Genomic DNA, 20,369 nt, shown 5'->3' with positions numbered 1-20,369 from the left:
GTTAGAATTCACTGCCTTCTACTCATTTCTCCCTTACTCTAGCAAAACAATAAAGCATAGTTTGCTTTCCCAGTATTCCCATTCAAACAATGACCTATTAATACTACAGAGTCAAACAAAATTTCAGAAAATTAATAGAGATATTTTCTGGACACAATGTGGACGTACCTCTGAAAAAATACCGTCCGGCTAACAGCTGTAATAAGTATATTCAAACTTGACTCAGAAATGTTCTTTAGGTATCATGAAGGTTCATATAAACCTCTGCAACTTTGACAGCTTTTGAAGATTACTTTCATCAGATGCAGCAGTATTATCTTATATTTAAGTTTTGTGAATCATTTGGTAACAGCAGTAGTTACAAAACAATAATGGGTCAAGTTTCTGCAAAACATCCTTCTTACTTTAGATATGTAGATTCTCACAGCAACATAAAAAACATTTTTTTAGTATAAAATTATTCCTTTGAAAATGCAACAAATAAAATGAAACTGAAGTATATAAATTGAGCTATTGCCAAATTAGTTTGCAACTAATTTGCCAAAATTAAATTGCCAAAAAAAAAAAACCACTTGGGATTACATTTGGAGTATTAAAAGACCATAATGACTGGTAGTCAAGCCTTAAATGGGGTCTAGGAGGGGTGCAGCCAGGCTCACATACGTGAATTGCCTTCACGTGTGTTCCCAGGGCTGACAGAATTCTTTTCTCACCTGCTCAAGCAGTGGCTCAGGCTGTGACTCAGCATTTCCCACACAATACTGCATTTACAATAAGGTATAAAAAAAAAAAATGGTATAAAAAATGTATTTTACACTATTACAAAATAAGATGAAGTTTCTGGATAATAATTTGCTCTTTTATTAGAGTGCTTAACCACTGCTAACCAGGTACAGATATTGTGGTAGCCTTGCTTGAAGGATTCTAAAACTTATTTTCAAAACAATGAAGAAAGGTGCACTACTTTTGTAAAGGTACAACTGGAACTCTTAAAATAATTCAAGGAAAAAGAATTAACTGCCCAGGGGGGTTGTGGAGTTTCCTTCTCTGGAGATATTCAAGACCTGCCTGGACACCTACCTGTGCAACCTGGTGTAGGGAACCTTCTTTGGCAGGGGGGTGGTCTCTGGATGTCCCTTCCAACCCCTTCAGTTTTGTGAACTACAAAAGCTATGAGTTTTCACTGAGCTATTTTAAAAATTCCTTCCACAGGTTTTTTTTTATTTTTATTTATTTTTATTTTTTTTTAATTTGACAGGTGCATGGCCTTTGATCAAGGTCCATTTATTATGTCTCTGTTATATAAACTTATAAAAACTACCATGTGTAATGATTTGAAGATAAAAATATCTTCCAATCTGATCTTAAATACAGTAATTTTATATACCTTATGCCAGAAAAAGCTAACTGTCCTCGGACAAGAAATTTTTTATTGTAGAGAAATATGTGACAATTGAGTAATAAAGGAAAAAACAATTATCGCAATAGCTTGATATTCAAGAACGCTATGAAACAACTGGAAATGTTGCTCCAACAAAGAAACAATTTTATTTATTTGAAGATGGTATTTTCTTTGTTTCTCTTATTCGAGAAAAGTTCATAAGAACAAGAAAGATTGACAGAAATCAGAAAATGGAATAAAAGCAAAGAGCTCTAACTGTGGATGAGGGTGGAAAGAAAACAGTGGTCCTCCAGTCCTGAAGATAGCAGAAATCTATGAAATTAAGGACAGATTAATTGTTATAGAATTTCCTGAAGGAAAAAAGTAACACACTTGTGTAATTTATTTGTTTAGAATTCCTCTATGAAAGTAATTATATGATAATTTCCTCAGGAAAAATTACACGTATATATAATAAAAATCCAGTTCTCAGGAAATCCACTAAGTACTACATAGAATTCATATATTTTTTGCTGTTTTTAAAAATTACAAACTACCTGCTCACATCTATTTATTTCCAGAATTAAAACAGCAACAACAAGAAACTGCAAGGAAGTCACAAACAAGTCAAAAGGAAAGAAGGGTCGGAATTAATTCTCATACCTCACTTCCTAAGTCAGACTGCTACCTTAGCCAACTACTCTGCTTTAGCTTCCATGTAAGTTATTAAGACAGACCGCCCTCTACAGTGACTTACAATACTACTACACAAAGAGTACAGAAAATCAAAAAGATAGGATACGTGTTTCATAGTTTCATAGTTTCATAGTTTCGTGCGGGTTGGAAGGGACCTTAGAGATCATCGAGTCCAGCCCCCGGGATTCGAGCCTCTGTGTAGCAGAGCGGCACTTCTACCACTTGCGCCACAGGGGGGATTCGAATAAACAGATGATAAAAATTTGCCTTGATTATGTCCTACAATATTATACACATAGATATATATATAAATTATACATTTATATAAATAAATTTAATTATAATTCAAATATGAAAATTATATAAAAATTAAATATAAGTTTAAATTAAATATAAATATAAATAATGTAAATAATATAATATAAATTATATGTACATATATTGTATTACCACATTATTATTTAGCTTATAACCGCAGGAAATATAAGAGGTTAAATACAACATTACTTCCTCATTTTCACGATATTGATTATTTAATAACTAGTTATGGTACCTCTGATCACAACCAAAATTTGACAAACTGCATTCCTATATTTAATTTAATGTGCTAAGAAACATCATGGATTCCAGCTAATTTATTCGTTTTATTATTCTGCCTTTTGATTTGTAAAAACCCCAAAATTCTATAAATGTATGTATAAAACTATGATATACTAAAATAAATTGTTTGGAAAAAAAGTGACAAATCAGAAGATTCAACTCCTGATTCTGTTCTTCTGTGCATTTCAAGACAGATTTCAAGATTTCTCACTCTGGTAAATAAAACCTTTTAGCCTCTGGTAACTCACCCTTTTCTGCTCCTTAATATACTCCATTAGTTCTTCTCTTGTCCTTTTAACAGCTTCTTCAATTGCGTTTTCACTTCGTTTTTGCTCCTCCATTAATGCTTCCTTGATAATTTCCTTTGTAAAAGGAAAATGTTAAGTATTAAAAATATTCCACAAACGTAACACAGCTCACCGTTTTTCTTCTTACTAGAAGTTTATCATGACCATATTCTGCCCCGAATTATCATGACCCTAAATGAAATCTGATTTGGTACTAGAAGTACACTGTAATAAAGAAAGCCAGGAACAAATTAGAACACCTCTATCACATCAAATACAACTTATCGATATTATTATTTTATTTTATTATATTAAATATTATTATTATTATTTTGTGTGAGAATTTCCAGCCCTAAAAAAAAAGATATAAAAATTGGCTAAAAACTATGATGACTGTTTCAAAAACTCCCAGTTATTACATATAAGATCACTGCATTGTTTTCTTCTATGGGCCAAAATCCATATTTCCCATTTTTGTGCCACAGCTATGAATTACAGATCCAGTAAGTGCACTTAGAATCCAGTACTTAATAAAGTAATTGATTATGCAAGAGCGATGACCACTAAGGCAATGCTGCAGTATATGGAAAAGAAGAATCTTATTTCCTTCCTTTCAAAAAACTGAAAGAACCTTAGGAAAATACACTGGGGAAAAAAACAACAATGGTTCAGTAAATTCAGGAATTCTTGTGTATTTATTTATAGATATGGGCAGATTTTTTACTCTTTAAGTTTTAAACACTTTTTTTTTTTTTAAATGAAAAATAAATGCTCCAGAACTATCATCTTCTTCCTCACTACTTTTTGCTGTTTAGACTTAATGCTACATTATCAGTAGGTGCTGAAAATGTTCGTCTGTCCATAAGTTGGCTTGAGTGCAGAAGAATGATATTTTATGATACGTATCTAGAACCTGGGTTTGTGGAAGTAGTGGAGGTTGTGTTTTTTGTTTTTTCCTTTTTTGTCAGAACTCTACTGACCAAGGACTACTGATCTAAATGGCATTCAAAAACCTTTTATTATATGTGATATCAACAGATATGACCCGTTATCCAATAAATATTATACCAGAATAGTGCTTACTAAGCAACACAGCTTGTACACAGAAAGTAAAACTAAAAACAAAAATCCCACATATTTCATCTCTTCAATTAAAAAAGAAAAATCAACAATGGATTTATTTTTTTATTTTTTTATTTTTTTTAAGATTTAATTATAAACAGCCATTTGGGCTTTTGTCAAATGAGTCAGTACACGTTGTTGCATACACTGTCGGGCTTAAAAGAAGACAATTAACTTTGCTGCAGAACTTACAGCATTCAAATTAAAATATTCATTTAAAACATGAAACTTATTTATAAGGGGATAATGACTAGCATAAGGAAAAATCCATAAGTTCACAAATGTTTGGGAAATCAGATGACAAGCATTTTATTGCCTTATTTACTTTAATGGTTTAAGGAACATTTGTCAAACTGAGCAGTAACACTATTTTAAAATACAGAATTTCAGAAAACTAACATGCATTGTTTGTGTTTTATTATTCTTCGTAAAGAATATTTTTGCAGGAACTCAGTTGTATTGAATGTATACAGTCCAAAGAACAGGTGTGATGCTAAGGCTTTAGAGGTATAAGATATTTACAAAATTACATAATTCATCTACACATATCAGAGTGGCATTTTACCATATACTTTTAGTGTACAAAATGAATAATATCACTGGATTGGATTTATTGGACTAGATATTTGAAACTCTTCAGTTGAAGAGTTGAAGTTATACATTATAGAAAATTACAGAAAGCTAAATTTGTCAAAAGTTCCCCAAATACTTTGTTTCACATTAGAATTGAAAATAATGCATTCATTTACCCAATTAAATTCTTAAAGACAAATTACGAAACTGATAAGGTGCCATATATATTAAAATGCAGAAAATCCTGCATTATAACAAAATATTTTAAAACAACAAATATATAAACCTTCCTTGGCATCATGCTCCCTGATGCCTACAACTTCACTTAATTAAAACCAGTCTGTGAAGAATATGAAGGTTTGGATACATGTGAAAACAAAGTTGCATAAAGTCCTGTCGAGGTAATAAGCAGAGCTTACTATAATTATACTGTTTGTTAGTTGCAGCTCATGACAGCAAACACACATAGGCCTCTGTAGAAACAGTAGGCTGCTTGAAGCTATCCGAAGAGAGATTTGCTTTTGGATTTGCAAACTTCAAAGAAAACTCTTTTGCCCTTCCTGTTTAGTTTTCAAGAGTAAGCTTCAATAATGAAGTTTATTTGTAGTTCATTTATTAAAGAGATATTGGAAATTGGTAAATTAAGCACACAGGTATTCAGCAAATACTCAAAGACAAATGGAGAATGTATATTATCATTAGCCGTATGCGCAGTACAAATCCTGTCCTTCCTGTAAGATGACGGCAGATAGCAGGCACTGACATTGGTGATTATACAGTACACCATTTTTTCCTCTACCTCAGAAGAATACAACATATATACTATATATGTTGTTCAACACATTTGGAAGGGGAGAATTTAAGCAAATATGAGTCACTGTAAGAGAAATTACTCAAACAACATCCAATCACCTACTTAACAGACGTATTTTTGCTCTGCCCTTTGAGCTAATAAGTCTGTCCTTACTACACTATTTTCTACAAAAAGCTCACTCCAGGCTCTCAATGCCACTTTCTTCAGCCTTTTTCTGTTAGTCATTACAGTAAATTATCAACTTACACGATGATTGTTTACATACTGACACTGACTATTACTACTGATCAACAAAGTCCTAACAGCATGTACATCTTCTCAGTGTATGTACTACTTTATATTTTTATTTGCTCTTTCCTATAATGCTACATCCATCTTCTACATATTTTTAAATTACATTTTGATTGCCAAGGTAAAAATTGGCCTGTATTTCATCTTTACCTAAAAAAGGTTTGGCACTATATGAAGCTTTTATGTTATTTTAATTAATTCAAGAAAAACTGGAAGCCCAGTTTCTCAGAAAAAGGTGAGGGACAAATGGCATTTCAGGTACGAATCTCTTTCTTTCTTAATATCTCTTAATATCTAATCAGTGGCCATATGACTAATTATAGCCAAAAGCTGCTCCTTTATAGGACTTCTTATATATACATCAGTTAGTAGACTAGAGTTAGACTAGAGTAGCTAATAAAAAATAAAATAACTTGATAAATCATATTCAAACTTATGTTTGAGTATATGACATAAGTATCACAACCACATCACCAGAGTGTGTGTATGTGCGTACATGTGTGCATGTCTGGAGGAAGATAAAAAGAAGAAAATGCACTTTATGTAACTAAGCATTCCAACTCAAACAAAAGAAAAGAAAAAAAAGCAACAAAAACATAGGATTCTTTGCAATTTTATAGGAACATTCTTCTGTTTTCACACAACAGTAATAAATTTTATCTAGGAAATACAACCACAGACTACAATGTCAATGGTTTTTCAGAAAACAGTAACCTTCAAATTATAATATTTGTGATTTTAACTTACTAACTTGTACTTCTGAAGATGGACGTGGTTAAAGTCAGCATACTGAAAATAAATTATCTAATAGCAGGAATCTCCTGCCACTCAGTGTTGCTGTGTACATCCTCACACTCTCTTACTTACAAAACATTTCATTTAAAAATTAGTTTCAATAAAGACTCGCAAACTCAATGCTCTCCATAAACATTTGGCCTATTACTATTTCTGAAACAAAGTGGAAAATTAAGAAGAAAGAAAAACTGAAAATTTTGTTAAAATACGTAATTTCTTTCTTTCATGTTTCCATAATGAAACTTCTCTAATTTCTGTTACTATCCATTATTTTAAGAGACAATGACTGTTGATTATTACTTACAAAATTAAATGCAAAATTAAATTTGACCTAATAAAAAGCATAAACATAGTGTTATTTCATGTTCTCTTAAGAGAAATTTAAGCACTGAAAGTTGAAAAATACGGTAAAGGCAATACAAATTGTACACGAATTTAGGCGTTTTTTTTCTCCATCACATTACATAATATAATTGTCACTATTGTACTAGGGCAGGAACCATGACATTCAGAAAAATATCTTCTGGCATAAATCCATGTGAACATTTGAACATGAACAGCAGTGTTGTGATAGGACAAGACTGCTGCTGAACAAACTGTTTTTCCTTCCAAAACTTAACACTCAAAGTTTCAAAGACTATTTCAGGAAATGAAATTAATATCATTGTATAGGTCACTCTCAAGTACAAAAGCATTATAAAACGTGTAAAGGTCAATATCATGGGCTTCTTATATATAGAAAACAAATGGAACTTTCAGTTTTAAAGTCAAAAAAATGAGAACAAAATTGAAAGTGATCTCTGATGCACAGATTAAAAGTAGCACATAACCTATTTATCAGAGAAAGAGCAATTCAGAGACCACAATAAAGGGCTAGAAAAAGGTCTTTAAAGTAGTACTCTAAATCAGCAAACAATAACTGAGTCAGAGAAAATAAAGATGCAATATTAAAGGAATAAAGATTGTACCTACGTGGCTAAATATGATATGTCATCTATTGCTGCATAAATTACCAGCAACACCTAAACAGTTATGTTTAAAGACAGATCTGAAACAAAGCCATTATACAGCCCAGGAAAACACGCAACAATTTGCATATTGAAGGTAACAATTAGTATTTGGATAGTTGGAAAGAAAACATTAAGCTATCCATTGAGTTTAAAGTGATAGTGACGCATTCACAAGGTGGTACCAAATAGAGAGATGTTCTTAGTATAGACAGAAAAAAAAATGCTCAAAGGAAGTGCTTAGCAAAAAGTACATTGGGCTTCTAAATTCAGTACAAGCCAGGAGACAACACAGAGCAGTTACCTGAAACTGGGAAGGAAAAGGAAATAGCTCCCAGTCAAACAGAAGAAGCATAAATAAGAAATATCACAGAAAACTGCACAACAAAGAGGTTCTCATTCCCATTGACTAAGTTACCAGATTGGCTGTTTTGTCACTGTATTTGGCTTCGGTGGCAATGTTTTGAATAGTTGTGGGGCTGCAGGGGTGGCCTCTGTGAGCAGAGCCCAGCAACTGCCCCACGTTCGATCGACAGCCAGCTCCAGCTCCAAAAAGGGACTCAGAGCTGACCAGAGATGAGCCATGAGCAACACTGGGTGTGACTATGGGAGAGGAAATTTAAGAAAATCTGCTTTGCAAGAGCAGCTGGGAGAGAGGAATAAGAAATTTAAGACAAAAAGCCCTGCAGACACCAAGGCCAGTGCTGAAGGAGGGCAGGAGGTGCTTCGGGCATGGAACAGAAGTTCTCCTGCAGCTCCTGGAGAAGCCCATGATGGAGCAGGCTGTCATACTGCAGCCCACGGGCACCAAACAGAACAGATTTCTGTATACAGCAATTGAGGAGCTCGCAGGGCAGCAGTGGATGTGGCCTGAAGGAAACTGCAGTCTATGCAGAGTCCATGTGGGAACATGCCCTGGGCCACTCTACAGCCCATAGAAAGGAGCCCGCAGTGAAGCAGGATGGGTGAGGAGTGACAATAATTGGTGAGTGATATCTATCTTCTTACCTCAAATCTTGAGCCTTTTTTCATTATTTTATCCCCTTCATCCTTTGTGGAGAGGGAGTGAGAGAGGGGTGTGCTGGATTTTAGCTATCCTTCAGGGGGAAAGTACTACAATTGCACAGAAACAAGATGCAAACCTCAGATAACTGGATAACATCAGGATTTAAAAATGTGCCAGTGAACAAAATCCTACAGGTCTGACACTTATTACAAGATGTGTTAAATGAATCTATACACGAAAATAGTTTATTACTTTTTCCCACCCTTCTCAAAATGCAGAACAATGAGAGATATTTAGGCAGAAAATAATTTTCAACTAAAATTTAACAGTTAAGCAGTAGTAGAAAAGTAAGCTAGTTCTCTAAGCATGGATCCAGCATCTCCATGTTTTCATTTATAGAAGACTGGGTGTGGAAATTCTTAAAGATATTTAACACAAAATTGATTCTGACTTGCAAAACTATGAACAGAAGAACTTCCTTTAAGAATACCCTTAAGAAGTTTTAATAACATATCAGGTAAGCAGCCATGAATTTTTCAGAATTAAGCACTGTGTTCTACGCTTTCTACTTTTAACTTCTGAGAAATTACATCTTCTAGTATTTTTAAACTCATTGCAACACATTAAAAACACTTTGAGGCCCATACAATGCAAAATAATGTTAGTTACTCAAGTTTTGTAAGCCATTGAGATGTTTTCTGGTAAAACCATAGTGGGCATTCCAAGATGGTAAACTAGAAATAACAGTTCTGCATAAAATAGCTACAACATATGAGCCCTCGGGTGCGTGAGGATACTAGAACTGTACTGCATTTTTGGAGACTCACTCAGCAAAGACTATTAGCTCACTTTTTTTTTTTTTTTTTTTTTTCCAAAAGCCTTTCAGTGAACTTTTCTTGCAAAAATATTTTTCTCTTTGTTTATCTTGTTACATTTTCCATACCCTAGTTGTGGATTGGCAGAATGCAACATTACAGCCTCAGTTTTCCTACAACTTACCCATCCACTTGACATTTTATGTTAGTTCTTTTAATAAAATAGTTTTGGGTTTGTTTTCTTTTTCCTCTAATTATTTGCAGTCTTCTTTAGAGTCTTGCATACAACTTATGTGGATTATGGCAGTTATGAATTCAGGCTTCTTTTCCCTTGAGAATCAGGGTAAGATGCAGTACATTCTATGTGACACTTTAAATATAAGCCTTCAGGTTAAGGCATAGACCTGAAAATCCAGGGCTTACCTTTCAGATGTTTGCTATAATTTCAATTTTAAAGACTTTTTTTTAAAAACTAAAATTGTCAGGCACAAATTGTCTTTAATGACTTAATTATATAAATGAGTAGAAAAAAAAAAAAGTATTTAGTTTTGCGAAATTTTAACACTACCATGCAGAGAGCTAAAATAGCTACATACAGCTCTCCGCATTACAGTGTTATGGTTACTCTAGCTACTGTTGTATCTACTCTGCATTGCCCAGTATTTATATGAGGCTTGCTCCAAAAGTAATTCCTCCTATATTATTATGCTAGCCCATGACATCAGAGGCAAATGTTGGTGGTATGACAGCAGAGGTTGGACTTTCCCACTACTATTCAATTACATATTGTTGTCATATGAGAGATGAAAGCAGAGGTCAGTTTGACAATATGGAGCCTGATGTGGAAGTGCATATGAAGCAAAGGTTTGGAATTGAATTCCTCCATGTGGAAAAAATGGCACCCTTTGACACTGCTGAATGGTTATGGAGACCAAACAGTAGATATGAGCATAGTGAGTTGGTGGGTGGTTTTTCAGCAGTGGTGAGAGTGACAGTGGATCACTTCTGCTGAAGCAGACTTTTATGGGCGCAGCATGCAGGCTCTTGTTCATCACTGACAAAAGAACAAAGATAATGCTGGTGACTATGTTGAAAAATAGTGTTTTGTAGCTGAGAATTTGCCTTATCAAATATTGTTATTGTGCTTGTAATTTCTATGGAAATAAACAGGAGGCATTACTTTTGGAGTGACCTACTACAAGTTCCATTTTATTGAAATTTTTATTGCTCTACTTACCGTATATCCTCCATTTTTTCACTCTGTTTTACTACCCAGATTTACTCTTATTTTCCAAAGAGTAAAACTAAGCGAGAAGAAAATCATCTTTAACAGTGAAAAGCACTGTTCATTGTCTTTTCCACCTACATCCACTTACATCCTACAGGCTCAGGGAGGTGTGGCTGGAAAGCTGCCAGATGGAAAGGGACCTTGGTGTAATAATAGACAGCCAACTGAACATGAGCCAGCAGTGTGCTCAGGTGGCCAAAAGGGCCAATGGCATCCTGGCTTGTAGCAAGAATGGTGTGGTGAGCAGGACTAGGGTAGTCATCCTGCCCCTGCATTTGGCAGTGGTGAGGCCTCACCTAGAGTACTGTGTTCAGTTTTGGGCACCTCAGCACAGGAAAGACATGGAGGTACTGGAGCAGGTCCAGAGAAGGGCAACGAGGCTTGTGAAGGGCTTGGAGAATCAGTCCTATGGGTAGAGGCTAAGGAAGCTGGGGCTGTTTAGTCTGGGAAAAAGGAGGCTGAGGGGAGACCTTATTGCTCTCTTAAGTATCTGAAAGGTGCTTACAGCGAGAGTAGGGAAGGTCTCTTCTCATTAATGACAAGTGACAGGACGAGGTGAAATGGCCTCAAGTTGCGCCAAGGTAAGTTTAGGTTGGATGTTATGATACACTTCTTTACAGAAAGGGTAGTTAAGTACTGGAATAGGCTTCCCAGGGAGGTGGTTGAATCGCCATCCCTGAATGTGTTTAAGAGCCGTTTGGATGTGGTGCTCAGGGATATGATTTAGCAGAGGGTTGTTAGGGTACTATGGCTGCAGTTGGACCATGGTACCATGGTAAGGCTGTGGTTGGACTTGATGATCTTTGAGGTCTTTACCAACCTGGATAATTCTATGATTCATTCATACTAGGTGCTTAAATGCCATTTTGAGTTCTATAGGGAAAGGTTCAGCTTCAGCTAAGTTTATAGATTCTCTATGCACTGGACAACCTCTGCTAAGTCCAAAACACTTTAAATAAAATATTCTAGTGGGATAATTTTCTATTTCAAGCATTCCTCTCAACACTGAGAACTACTGGGCCTATTAAATCCCCTTTACAGGGAAGTTGCTAGAGAAAAAATACAATCCAATGTATCAAAACAGAAGATAAATGCTGGAGACACACCAGCCTACATTTAGCCTGCTAAACATCCTCACCCATAAGAATTTTTAAATGTGTTGCAAAAAGATTACATAGTTAATTTGCAAATGTACATTATCTTTAATTAAAAGACTACTTGCTTATTTCAAGGAGAGCTTATTCTCCTCAATTTAAGCCTCATGTTTAGGATATCTTTTTCTTTCAATAGCTTTTTAAAAAGGAAGCTAAATTTTAACCCAGATTTTCTTAGTTATTACTTTGCATATTTGGTAACAATATTCTTGATATTGATAATGGGTTAATCATGGTGGTTATAATTCAATCACAGATTATAAAGTGGGGACTTCGTCTCAAGGAAGATTGTAAAATTTAGCAGATGTTTAGACTTCTCCATTCTTCATTCCTAGAGCTTCCTACATGTTTCATGACTGCAAGCCATTCTGCCTCAACTATTCGCGGAAGCGTACATGACCCTTTCCAGTCTTCAAATTTTGCAGACACACAGCATTAGCAAAGGAAAATTCCTCCTCTTTAGTACTATGCTTGACATAATATTTTGCTGTTCAATTCACTAAAACCAGTCACTTGCAGTTAATCTGCATAAAATTCAATTGTAATACAAGTTTCTATGACAAAATTGCTAATGGGTAGAAGAAAAGCAATTTTAAATTTCAAAATGTATTTTCTATCTCAAACACATATTCTTCCCATTTGTGATAATTTGAAAAGGATAGAGTTTTTTTGAGAACAAGGCTTCTCTTTTTTAGTATTAAGATCCAAACTCATGTGTAGGTTTAAAAGTTAGTTCTCTTGTAATAACATTCCCTGTAATGCTGTTTTTATATGCCTGACACTAAAAGACATATTTTGCTTGTTCTCTTACACTCATCCACACTTGTTTCATAACTTGGTGCTAAACATAATATTAAATGACAATTCTGAAGCAAGAAACATAAAGTATTATACAAGAAACATAAAGAATTGGAAGAGGCATTATGTTAACATAGTTTTACATTTAGTTGTCCAAAATATTAGACTATGTATTTCACTTTGTGTCATTATTGGGCTGACTTGACAGATTATGCTGTCTTAACAATTGCAAGTAACTGAATAGCTTTTATACCTCTTGTTAGAAAAACCTTAAAGAAAAGGTACAAATAAGAAACTAAGTAGAAGGCTCTATAAAACCACTGTTAGCTGACAAACTGCTTGATGATAGTTCCAACTATTTTTCATCCCTAAACCAAAGTCACTTCTGACAACTTCCAATTTAGCAAATAGGCTTTAAATGGCTTTCTTTGTTGTCAGATTGAGAGAATTTTAGTAGCTGTAGTATGTTTATAAGAGTAATGGCTTAAGGAGGTAAGCAGTTTCAAAGTAGAAGTAGAAAGTGAACATTTATACAAAAAAAAACAACAACAAAAAAAAAAAAAACATTCCATATGAAAGTCCATCCTTCCCAAAGAACTTGCATTCATTAACCAGATATTAAAGAGCAAAACATCGTTATACATATTTAAATGAGAGAAACTCTAGAAATCTCAAGAAAAATCTGCATTTCACTTCAGTGAAAACAGATTAAATATTTGAAAAAAGGCACCTAATTCAAAGGAGAAATCATAATTTGTTACAAGAAAAATTATTCTTGTTACCATCAAACTTGTCAGTACTACTCAGTATTAGAAAAAAGAATTAATTAATGCTGCATAACTACATCAAAAGCAAGAAATTTATGGGAGAAGTACTAACAACATTCTCCAGTAACAAAGTACTACTCAGCATCACAGTATATAACTGAATACTTCATCATCATCAACTGCTTGATTAGTTAGCATTCCAAGCTGAAAATTCCTCTTGAAGTCCTAAATTTCTTCATTGGAAAAGCACTGACATCTCAGTACTTAAGATTTTATCTGAAAAAGTATCAATCAGTACTAAGCCAGTATTATGCTGCCCCAATAGTACGTTCCACAAGGAGAAAAAAAAAACCAAAAAAACCCAAAAAACTACCTTCAGTTATTTGAGGGTATTTTATGTGCACACCATATACATAAAAATAGAATCGTGTCTGACCTCACACACTCAACTATGAAACCTATTCCCTGACAAATGTTTAACACACAGAAGCAACCTCAATCTTCTCATTTGACAGATGGAACGTTTGTCCAAGATGCACAGGTTTCCACAGGACAGAACTATCTGCCTTAGGAATATCACTAAACTGCACTAATTTAATGACACATCCATACCTATTTCCTCCTGCTACCAATCTCTTCACGTTCCACATGCTATAAAACTATGGTCTTTCTTTACCATAGTGCACAACTATGTTGTTGTTCTTTCTGCTGTTAAAAGCTCCTCTGCAGCGCTGGTGCCAACAGTCATTCAGGGTAGTCTAAATGATTTCTACTGTAGCTAAACCTTGAGCAGTGTTCTTAGCTTAAATTTAGCTCTGAAGTCATTGGATTATCCTTTGGCCATGAAGAATTTGAGTCCCTAAATGCTTACATAGTATAATTACTCCCTTGACAACTGACATCAGTTGATATTTTTACATTAAAAAAATTAAGCCAGCTACATATAAAACAAAATCATTTTATTTATACCAGAAATGTGCACAAAACAGAGGCAGATTATAATAATGGTTTTGCATCAAAAAATACCTTTGTGAATTTGGTTAGTTATGAGACGAATATTTCTTTTAAACACTGGAGAGGGAAATAGCTTCTGTTTGGAAGGAGATGGGTTTGAAACACATATGAGATTTTATCCTACACTTTAAATTCAAAAGCTGTGTGGTTTGTTGGCTTTTTTCTTTTTTGTGTTGTTCAGTTTGTTAAAAAAAAAATAGCAACGTTAATTTCCAACATTTGAATGAAATTCATCTTGAATCTTACAGTGTAAAGAATTTTAATCAAATAGGCCACCAACAAAACAGACTGTTCCTTCAGGTATTTTGACCAGCAGAGACTACAGAATAAAACTTATGGAAGAGCTACTTAATTAGAGATCCCTGCCATCTTGTTAAATACTGTACTGGGAATGTTCCCCTCAGTACGTACAACTATCCCTATTTCTATAGGATGTAACTCTAAAAACATTGGTTTGTTAATATTTCTGTTTTTGGTTTCTGATTTTAATAACCCCATTTATTTTGTACCTACTCTACATTTTATCTCAGGAAATCATCTTTTTACTAAGAGAGACAATGGAATTCCAGCATAATAAGGAATAAATGCAATTTATCTTCCATAAGTATAAAAAGGAAAAAGTCACATAAATAATCCACAAAATAATACCAGTATATGAACAATTTCTCTTGGGCTCTTTCAGAAGTCAGTGAAGAAAACCAGGCATTTACAGTGCACAATTACCTCATTTCAATACACATGCCTCAGAAAGTCACAAGAACTACGTTCTGAAACTGTCAAATTCTTTCCAGTCTAAATGGAAATAACTTAAGAATGCAGTGCATTTCAAGTATCAATAAGGTGCAGTGAAAAACAACATACCATAAGAAAATCTACCACACCATTAGAAAGACATTAAAAAATAAATATAAAACAAACAAAGCAGCTTCATAGAAGAATAAAATATACTAACTTCATTATGTTTTCTTTGTTCTTGCATTGCTTCCTGAACAGCCTGGGCAATCTTGTTGTTTTGTCTCTCATGTTCTGCTTTCCATATATTTCTTTCTTCTTCATGAATCTTCTCCATATTTCTCCTTTCCTCCTCTATGGCTTTCAGAACAGCCTCCTGTACTATTTCTTTTTCAGCCTTCAAAACAAATCAGGAAGTAAATGAAGAAAAAAGCCAGTGTGGGTGCTGTAAGCACACATTTTACTTTTCCTAATTAGATCAGTGAGCTGACAGGATGAGAAAAATATTTTTTGCTTCTGAGCTATGAACTTCAATCCATCTTAAAATGCTACTGATCCTGTACTACCACGGGACAACAACTTAACAGTTACAGAATTAAAAAGCTGCAAACAAAGATCTTAATTGCCCACCTATTTGGATACACCATGTCATAACTAGCTTGCTTTCTGTGATCACAAAAAGATAACATGGAGCAGGAACCACATTGGTGTTGGTGATATTTATTCACACAACATATCATCCCTAGCTATGGCACAGGGGTTGGAACTAGATGATCTTGATAAGGTCTAGATGTAGTCTTCTCCAGCCCAAAGCATTTTATGATTCTCTGACCGTGGGACTCCCTACGGGAGTCTTGATTCATCAAGAATTTAAGGAAATCCAAGAGCAGCTTAAAACCACCTTTGGCATAATAACCAATGCATACTTAAAACAAATATGTCTTCCATTCTAGAACTCTTCAGCAGCGCATACTAAAAGAAGTATAATTCCATCTTTTTTTTTTTTTACGATTAAATGCAACATTACATGAAATCATCAAAAGAAACACACTGAATTTGAAGTAAAAGGGACAATGCACAGCTTTGTATGAGCTGAACCATTCACAAATATATTTATCAGCAAGACGATCTATCATAAAACAACATCTACAAATAATGTCATGCTGAAGTTCAAAACAAACACTGGCTGGCAACTCATTCCTTTCCCTTCTTTTAATTAGTTTGTAGGTCAGTGCAGTATCTTTGATGAAGACACTGCAACAAGTAAAGAAAATAAAAAAATCATACAAGGCCATAAATATTGGGTTCCTCAAATTCATTTGTTTAAAAACAAAAAAAAACAAAGCTGTTTCTTCCAATTTGTTGGGAATTGATTTTTTTTTGTTTGTTTATAAAATCTATTAAAAATGTAACCAAAATAAAAAAGGTCCTCTTAAGATGTTTTATTATACTCACATTTTCCTCCAGATGTTTTTTGCATTACTAAATATTACTGAGAAAGATGCCATATAAAGGATGTGCTACAATAGACACTGTGTTAGGTAACCTGCATTACTAGTTTTTTCAGATCATTACAAGCAACTGAAATTTTGTACTGCATTCTGTACCAGTATTAGAAATTACATATTGTTTGTTGAAATGTTTGCATTTTCACATGACTCCACTGTCCTGTCCTCACTAAAAATCACCATATTTCACAAAAAATACATAAGATATAATGCTAACCTGTCTTAAGATCAATTGACCTTGCCACTCAGCTCTTCAAGTTGAGAGACACTGATGCTAATTGATAGACAGTAGAAACATATTCAGGTAACACTAACAACTGAACTGCAATTTTCTAATTTCTTGTAATACACTAATTCAGAGGTTAACTTGAATAGTCTGTATAAGCTATCTTTTTCTATCTCTATGAAAACATAAGATTAAACAGATCTATTAATCTGATTATTTTTAGGCTTAGTCTTTCCTTTAAACACAGATAAGAACATAACATTTGACAAATGTGGATATGAAATGAGTTGCTAAACCTGGTATTTGTAATCTCACACACGTAATCTACTGTGTATTTAATACCTAGCAAGAGAGATACCTTTGCAGCAGCTTCCACAGCCTCCTTACTTCTTTTCCTTTCTTCATCCAAACACTTGTCCAGCACTTCCTATAAATATTACAAAAAATTAAACTACAATATTCTGCAGAGGAGTGGCTAAAAACAATTTCAGTCAACCGCTTGAGAGAAATCCATTTTCTTGTCAATAACTGTGACAGTAAATTTCATTGCCTATTAAATCTATTGGGTGCACTAGAACCACTTTTCTTTTGTAAATAAAAGCAATACCTTATGTTTTTTTGACTGCTGCATCAAAGCTTCTCCTATCTTTTCTGACAATGCTTCCTTCTCTGCTTCCAGAATGTCAAGAAGTCTCTGATGCTGTTGGGAGAAAATATTTATATTATTTTAAACAGCAGTTTGCAAGAAAAACAGACAAAAACAACTCATCCAAGAGACTCAGGTTTGTCGGCTGCTTATAAAACAACTCAAAATTTAGATTTGGTTAAAGGAAATATACAATGCCTCTTCAGCTGATTCACTGGCAGCAGAAACATATGGTAAGAAGAAATGTTTAACTTCCTGATTATCTGATATTTCCTCTCAATCTGAACAGTACTATAAAGGAAGTTGAAAAGAACACCATACACAGCAATATTTCTTATAAAATTTATAACAATAATCCAAATAATCACATATTTTAAGTGGTTCATTCAAACAACTGCCTAAATTAGGAGGAGCTAGAAGCCATCCTGCAGCAGGCGAACTATGACTTAGTTGCTGTTACTGAAACATGGTAGGACTGTTCCCATGACTGGAGTGCTGCAATGGATGGCTATAAGCTCTTCAGAAGGGACAGGCAAGGAAGGAGAGCTGATGGCATGGCTCTCTATGTTACAGAGTGTTTTGATGTTGTTGAGCTTGGGGCTGGGAATAAGGTTGAGTCTATATGGGCAAGAATCAAGAGGGAGAGCCAACAATGCTGACATTATGGAAGAAGACTGCTATAGGTTACCTAATCAGGCTGAAAAGATGGATGAGGCATTCTATGAGCAGCTGACAGAAGTAGTGAGATCACTAGCCCTCATTCTCACAGAGAAGTTCAACTTTTCTGATATATGCTGGAAATACAATACAGTGCAGAAGAAGTCATCTAAGATGTTTCTAGAGTGCACCTGGAAGACAACTTCCTGATGCAGCCTATCAGGGGAGATGCCCTGCTCTAGCAGGTCACAGGCCTGCTCTTCACAAACAAAGGATTGGTAGGAGATGTGGAGGTCAAGAGCTGCCTTGGGCAGAGCAACCATGAAATGGTTCTCTACTCTTGGTAATGTCAGGAGAGGGGTCAACAAAACTACTACCTTGTACTTCTGGAGGTTAGACTTTAAATAGTTCAGGACATTAGTAGGGAGGCTCCTTTGGGATTTAGTCTCGAAGGGTAAGTGGGTTCAGTGTTGCTGGACACCTGTCAAGCAGGAAATCTTAGAGGTGCAGAAGCAGGCTGTTCCCCTGCACCATAGGATGAACCAGCAGAGAAGAAAACTGGTGAAGATGAACAGAGAACTTCTTCCGAGACTCCAGGAGAACAAGTCTACCTCCTGTGGAGGATAGGACAGGCAACTCAAGAAGAGTACAAGGAAGTTGCAAGGATACGTAGGAAGAAAATCAGGCAAAAACCAAACTTAACCTGGTCACTCTAGTAAAAGACAACAAAAAAAAAATTTTTACGAATCTCTTAACATTAAGTGGAGCACTAAGGAGAATCTCAAATGGATGCTGTGGGGAATGTGACCACTGAATAAGGAAGAGGTTGAGGTTCTCAATGCCTTCTTTAAATTCATTTTTAAAAGTCATACCAGCTATCTTCAGAGCACACCTACCCCCTGATCTGGAAGCCTGGGATGTTAGAAATACATTTCCAAAATGCAACACTGTTTTGGGAAGGAAAAAACAAAAACAAAAAACAAAAACAAACAAAAAACACATTTGTAGAATAGAGTGGAAGACTTACAGGTTACTTTATAAAACACTTACCTACCCTTCCAGGGTAAACATGTAAAGAGGCATTTCCTTACAAATTTACTTAAAATAGCTCTGAGTTGAGCAGACATTCTAATGGAAAACACCTGTGGAATTAGCAGTGAAATTTACCTTGGGGTTATACTTAATTACGAGTACGTTAAATTTATTTTTGTGGATTTGGTATTTTCTAATATTAAACTTATTATTCAGGGCATTTATGGATTTTTTTCCCTCCCTCATCAACTCAAAGTTGAAACGAGAGATGAATTTCATTAACAAGATGATTTTTATTATTCTTGACTGACTGCACAGATGACAAACCTGTTACTTCGCATTTGTTTAAAAGAGTGACACAATAGAAAAATATATGCAAATTTAAATCAGATACATACATTAAATCAAAGTTTGCTTATGTCAGTTAAAACCTTTATAATTCATTGATATCAGTTAAGAATCATAGATAAATTCTCTAAGGAGTGTTTATTAAAGATCACTTCTAACTTTAAAACACTTACAACCAAACTACAGTGAACTGTAAGCAAGATTAGAGTTTCTAGCCTAACAAGTGCCACTATTTCAGTCTGACTTCTAGGTTAGATATGAAGACACTGTATTTAAATTTGTCATAACAGACCAGTTACCATTTGTATATATCTTGCTCCGAAAGTAGTGCATCCAATTTATTTCCATGGAAATTGTAGCAGATATTAACAGCATGATAACACTGATAGAGCAGACTCACAGCTACAAAACATTGATTCTCAACATAGTTGCCACCATTAGCCATGCATTTGCACCAGTGATGAACAAAATTCTGCATGCTCCTCTCGTAAAAATCTGCACCATCAGAAGTGACCCAGTGTTGCTGTCAGCACTACCAGAACACACTACCCACTACCTCACTTTGCTAACATCCACATTTGGTCTCCATAAGTGTTCAGTGTTGACTAATGTCAATAGATGTCACTTTTTCCTGCATGGAAGAATTCAGTGGCACACTTTTGATTCATATGAACTTCAACATCAGATTTATTTTGCCAGACCGGCCCTCTGCTTCCATTTCTCACACAGCAACAAAATGTAACGGAATATTGGTGGGAAAGTTCAACCTGTACTGTCATACCACCAAAATCTGCCTGTGATGACATGGGCCA

The 20,369-nt window shown here is 34.7% G+C and overlaps 1 protein-coding gene across 4 annotated transcripts in view; it reads right to left on the bottom strand.

Annotated features, from left to right (window-relative positions):
- Nucleotides 1-20,369, bottom strand: part of CCDC91 (coiled-coil domain containing 91) — a 118,287-nt gene that overhangs the window by 29,651 nt on the left and 68,267 nt on the right. For 3 of the 4 annotated variants that reach the window (XR_001557089.2, XM_015871184.2, XM_015871194.2), the window contains exons 9-12: nt 17,482-17,574; nt 17,233-17,301; nt 15,361-15,537; nt 2,926-3,039 (exon numbers count right to left, since the gene is read on the bottom strand). Coding sequence is in view for 3 of the 4 variants with exons in the window: in XM_015871184.2 (XP_015726670.1) it covers nt 2,926-3,039; nt 15,361-15,537; nt 17,233-17,301; nt 17,482-17,574 (453 nt within the window). In the remaining variant the exon portion in view is untranslated. Of the gene's footprint in view, nt 1-1,523; nt 1,715-2,925; nt 3,040-15,360; nt 15,538-17,232; nt 17,302-17,481; nt 17,575-20,369 lie in introns of those variants that run through there. The other variant, XM_015871203.2, reaches the window with a different exon arrangement.

This window comes from Coturnix japonica, chromosome 1 (genome assembly GCF_001577835.2).
Source record: "Coturnix japonica isolate 7356 chromosome 1, Coturnix japonica 2.1, whole genome shotgun sequence".
Lineage (NCBI taxonomy): Eukaryota > Metazoa > Chordata > Aves > Galliformes > Phasianidae > Coturnix > Coturnix japonica.
The sequence above is the reverse complement of the archived record's forward strand: the minus strand, read 5'-3'. Positions and strand labels throughout refer to the sequence as shown.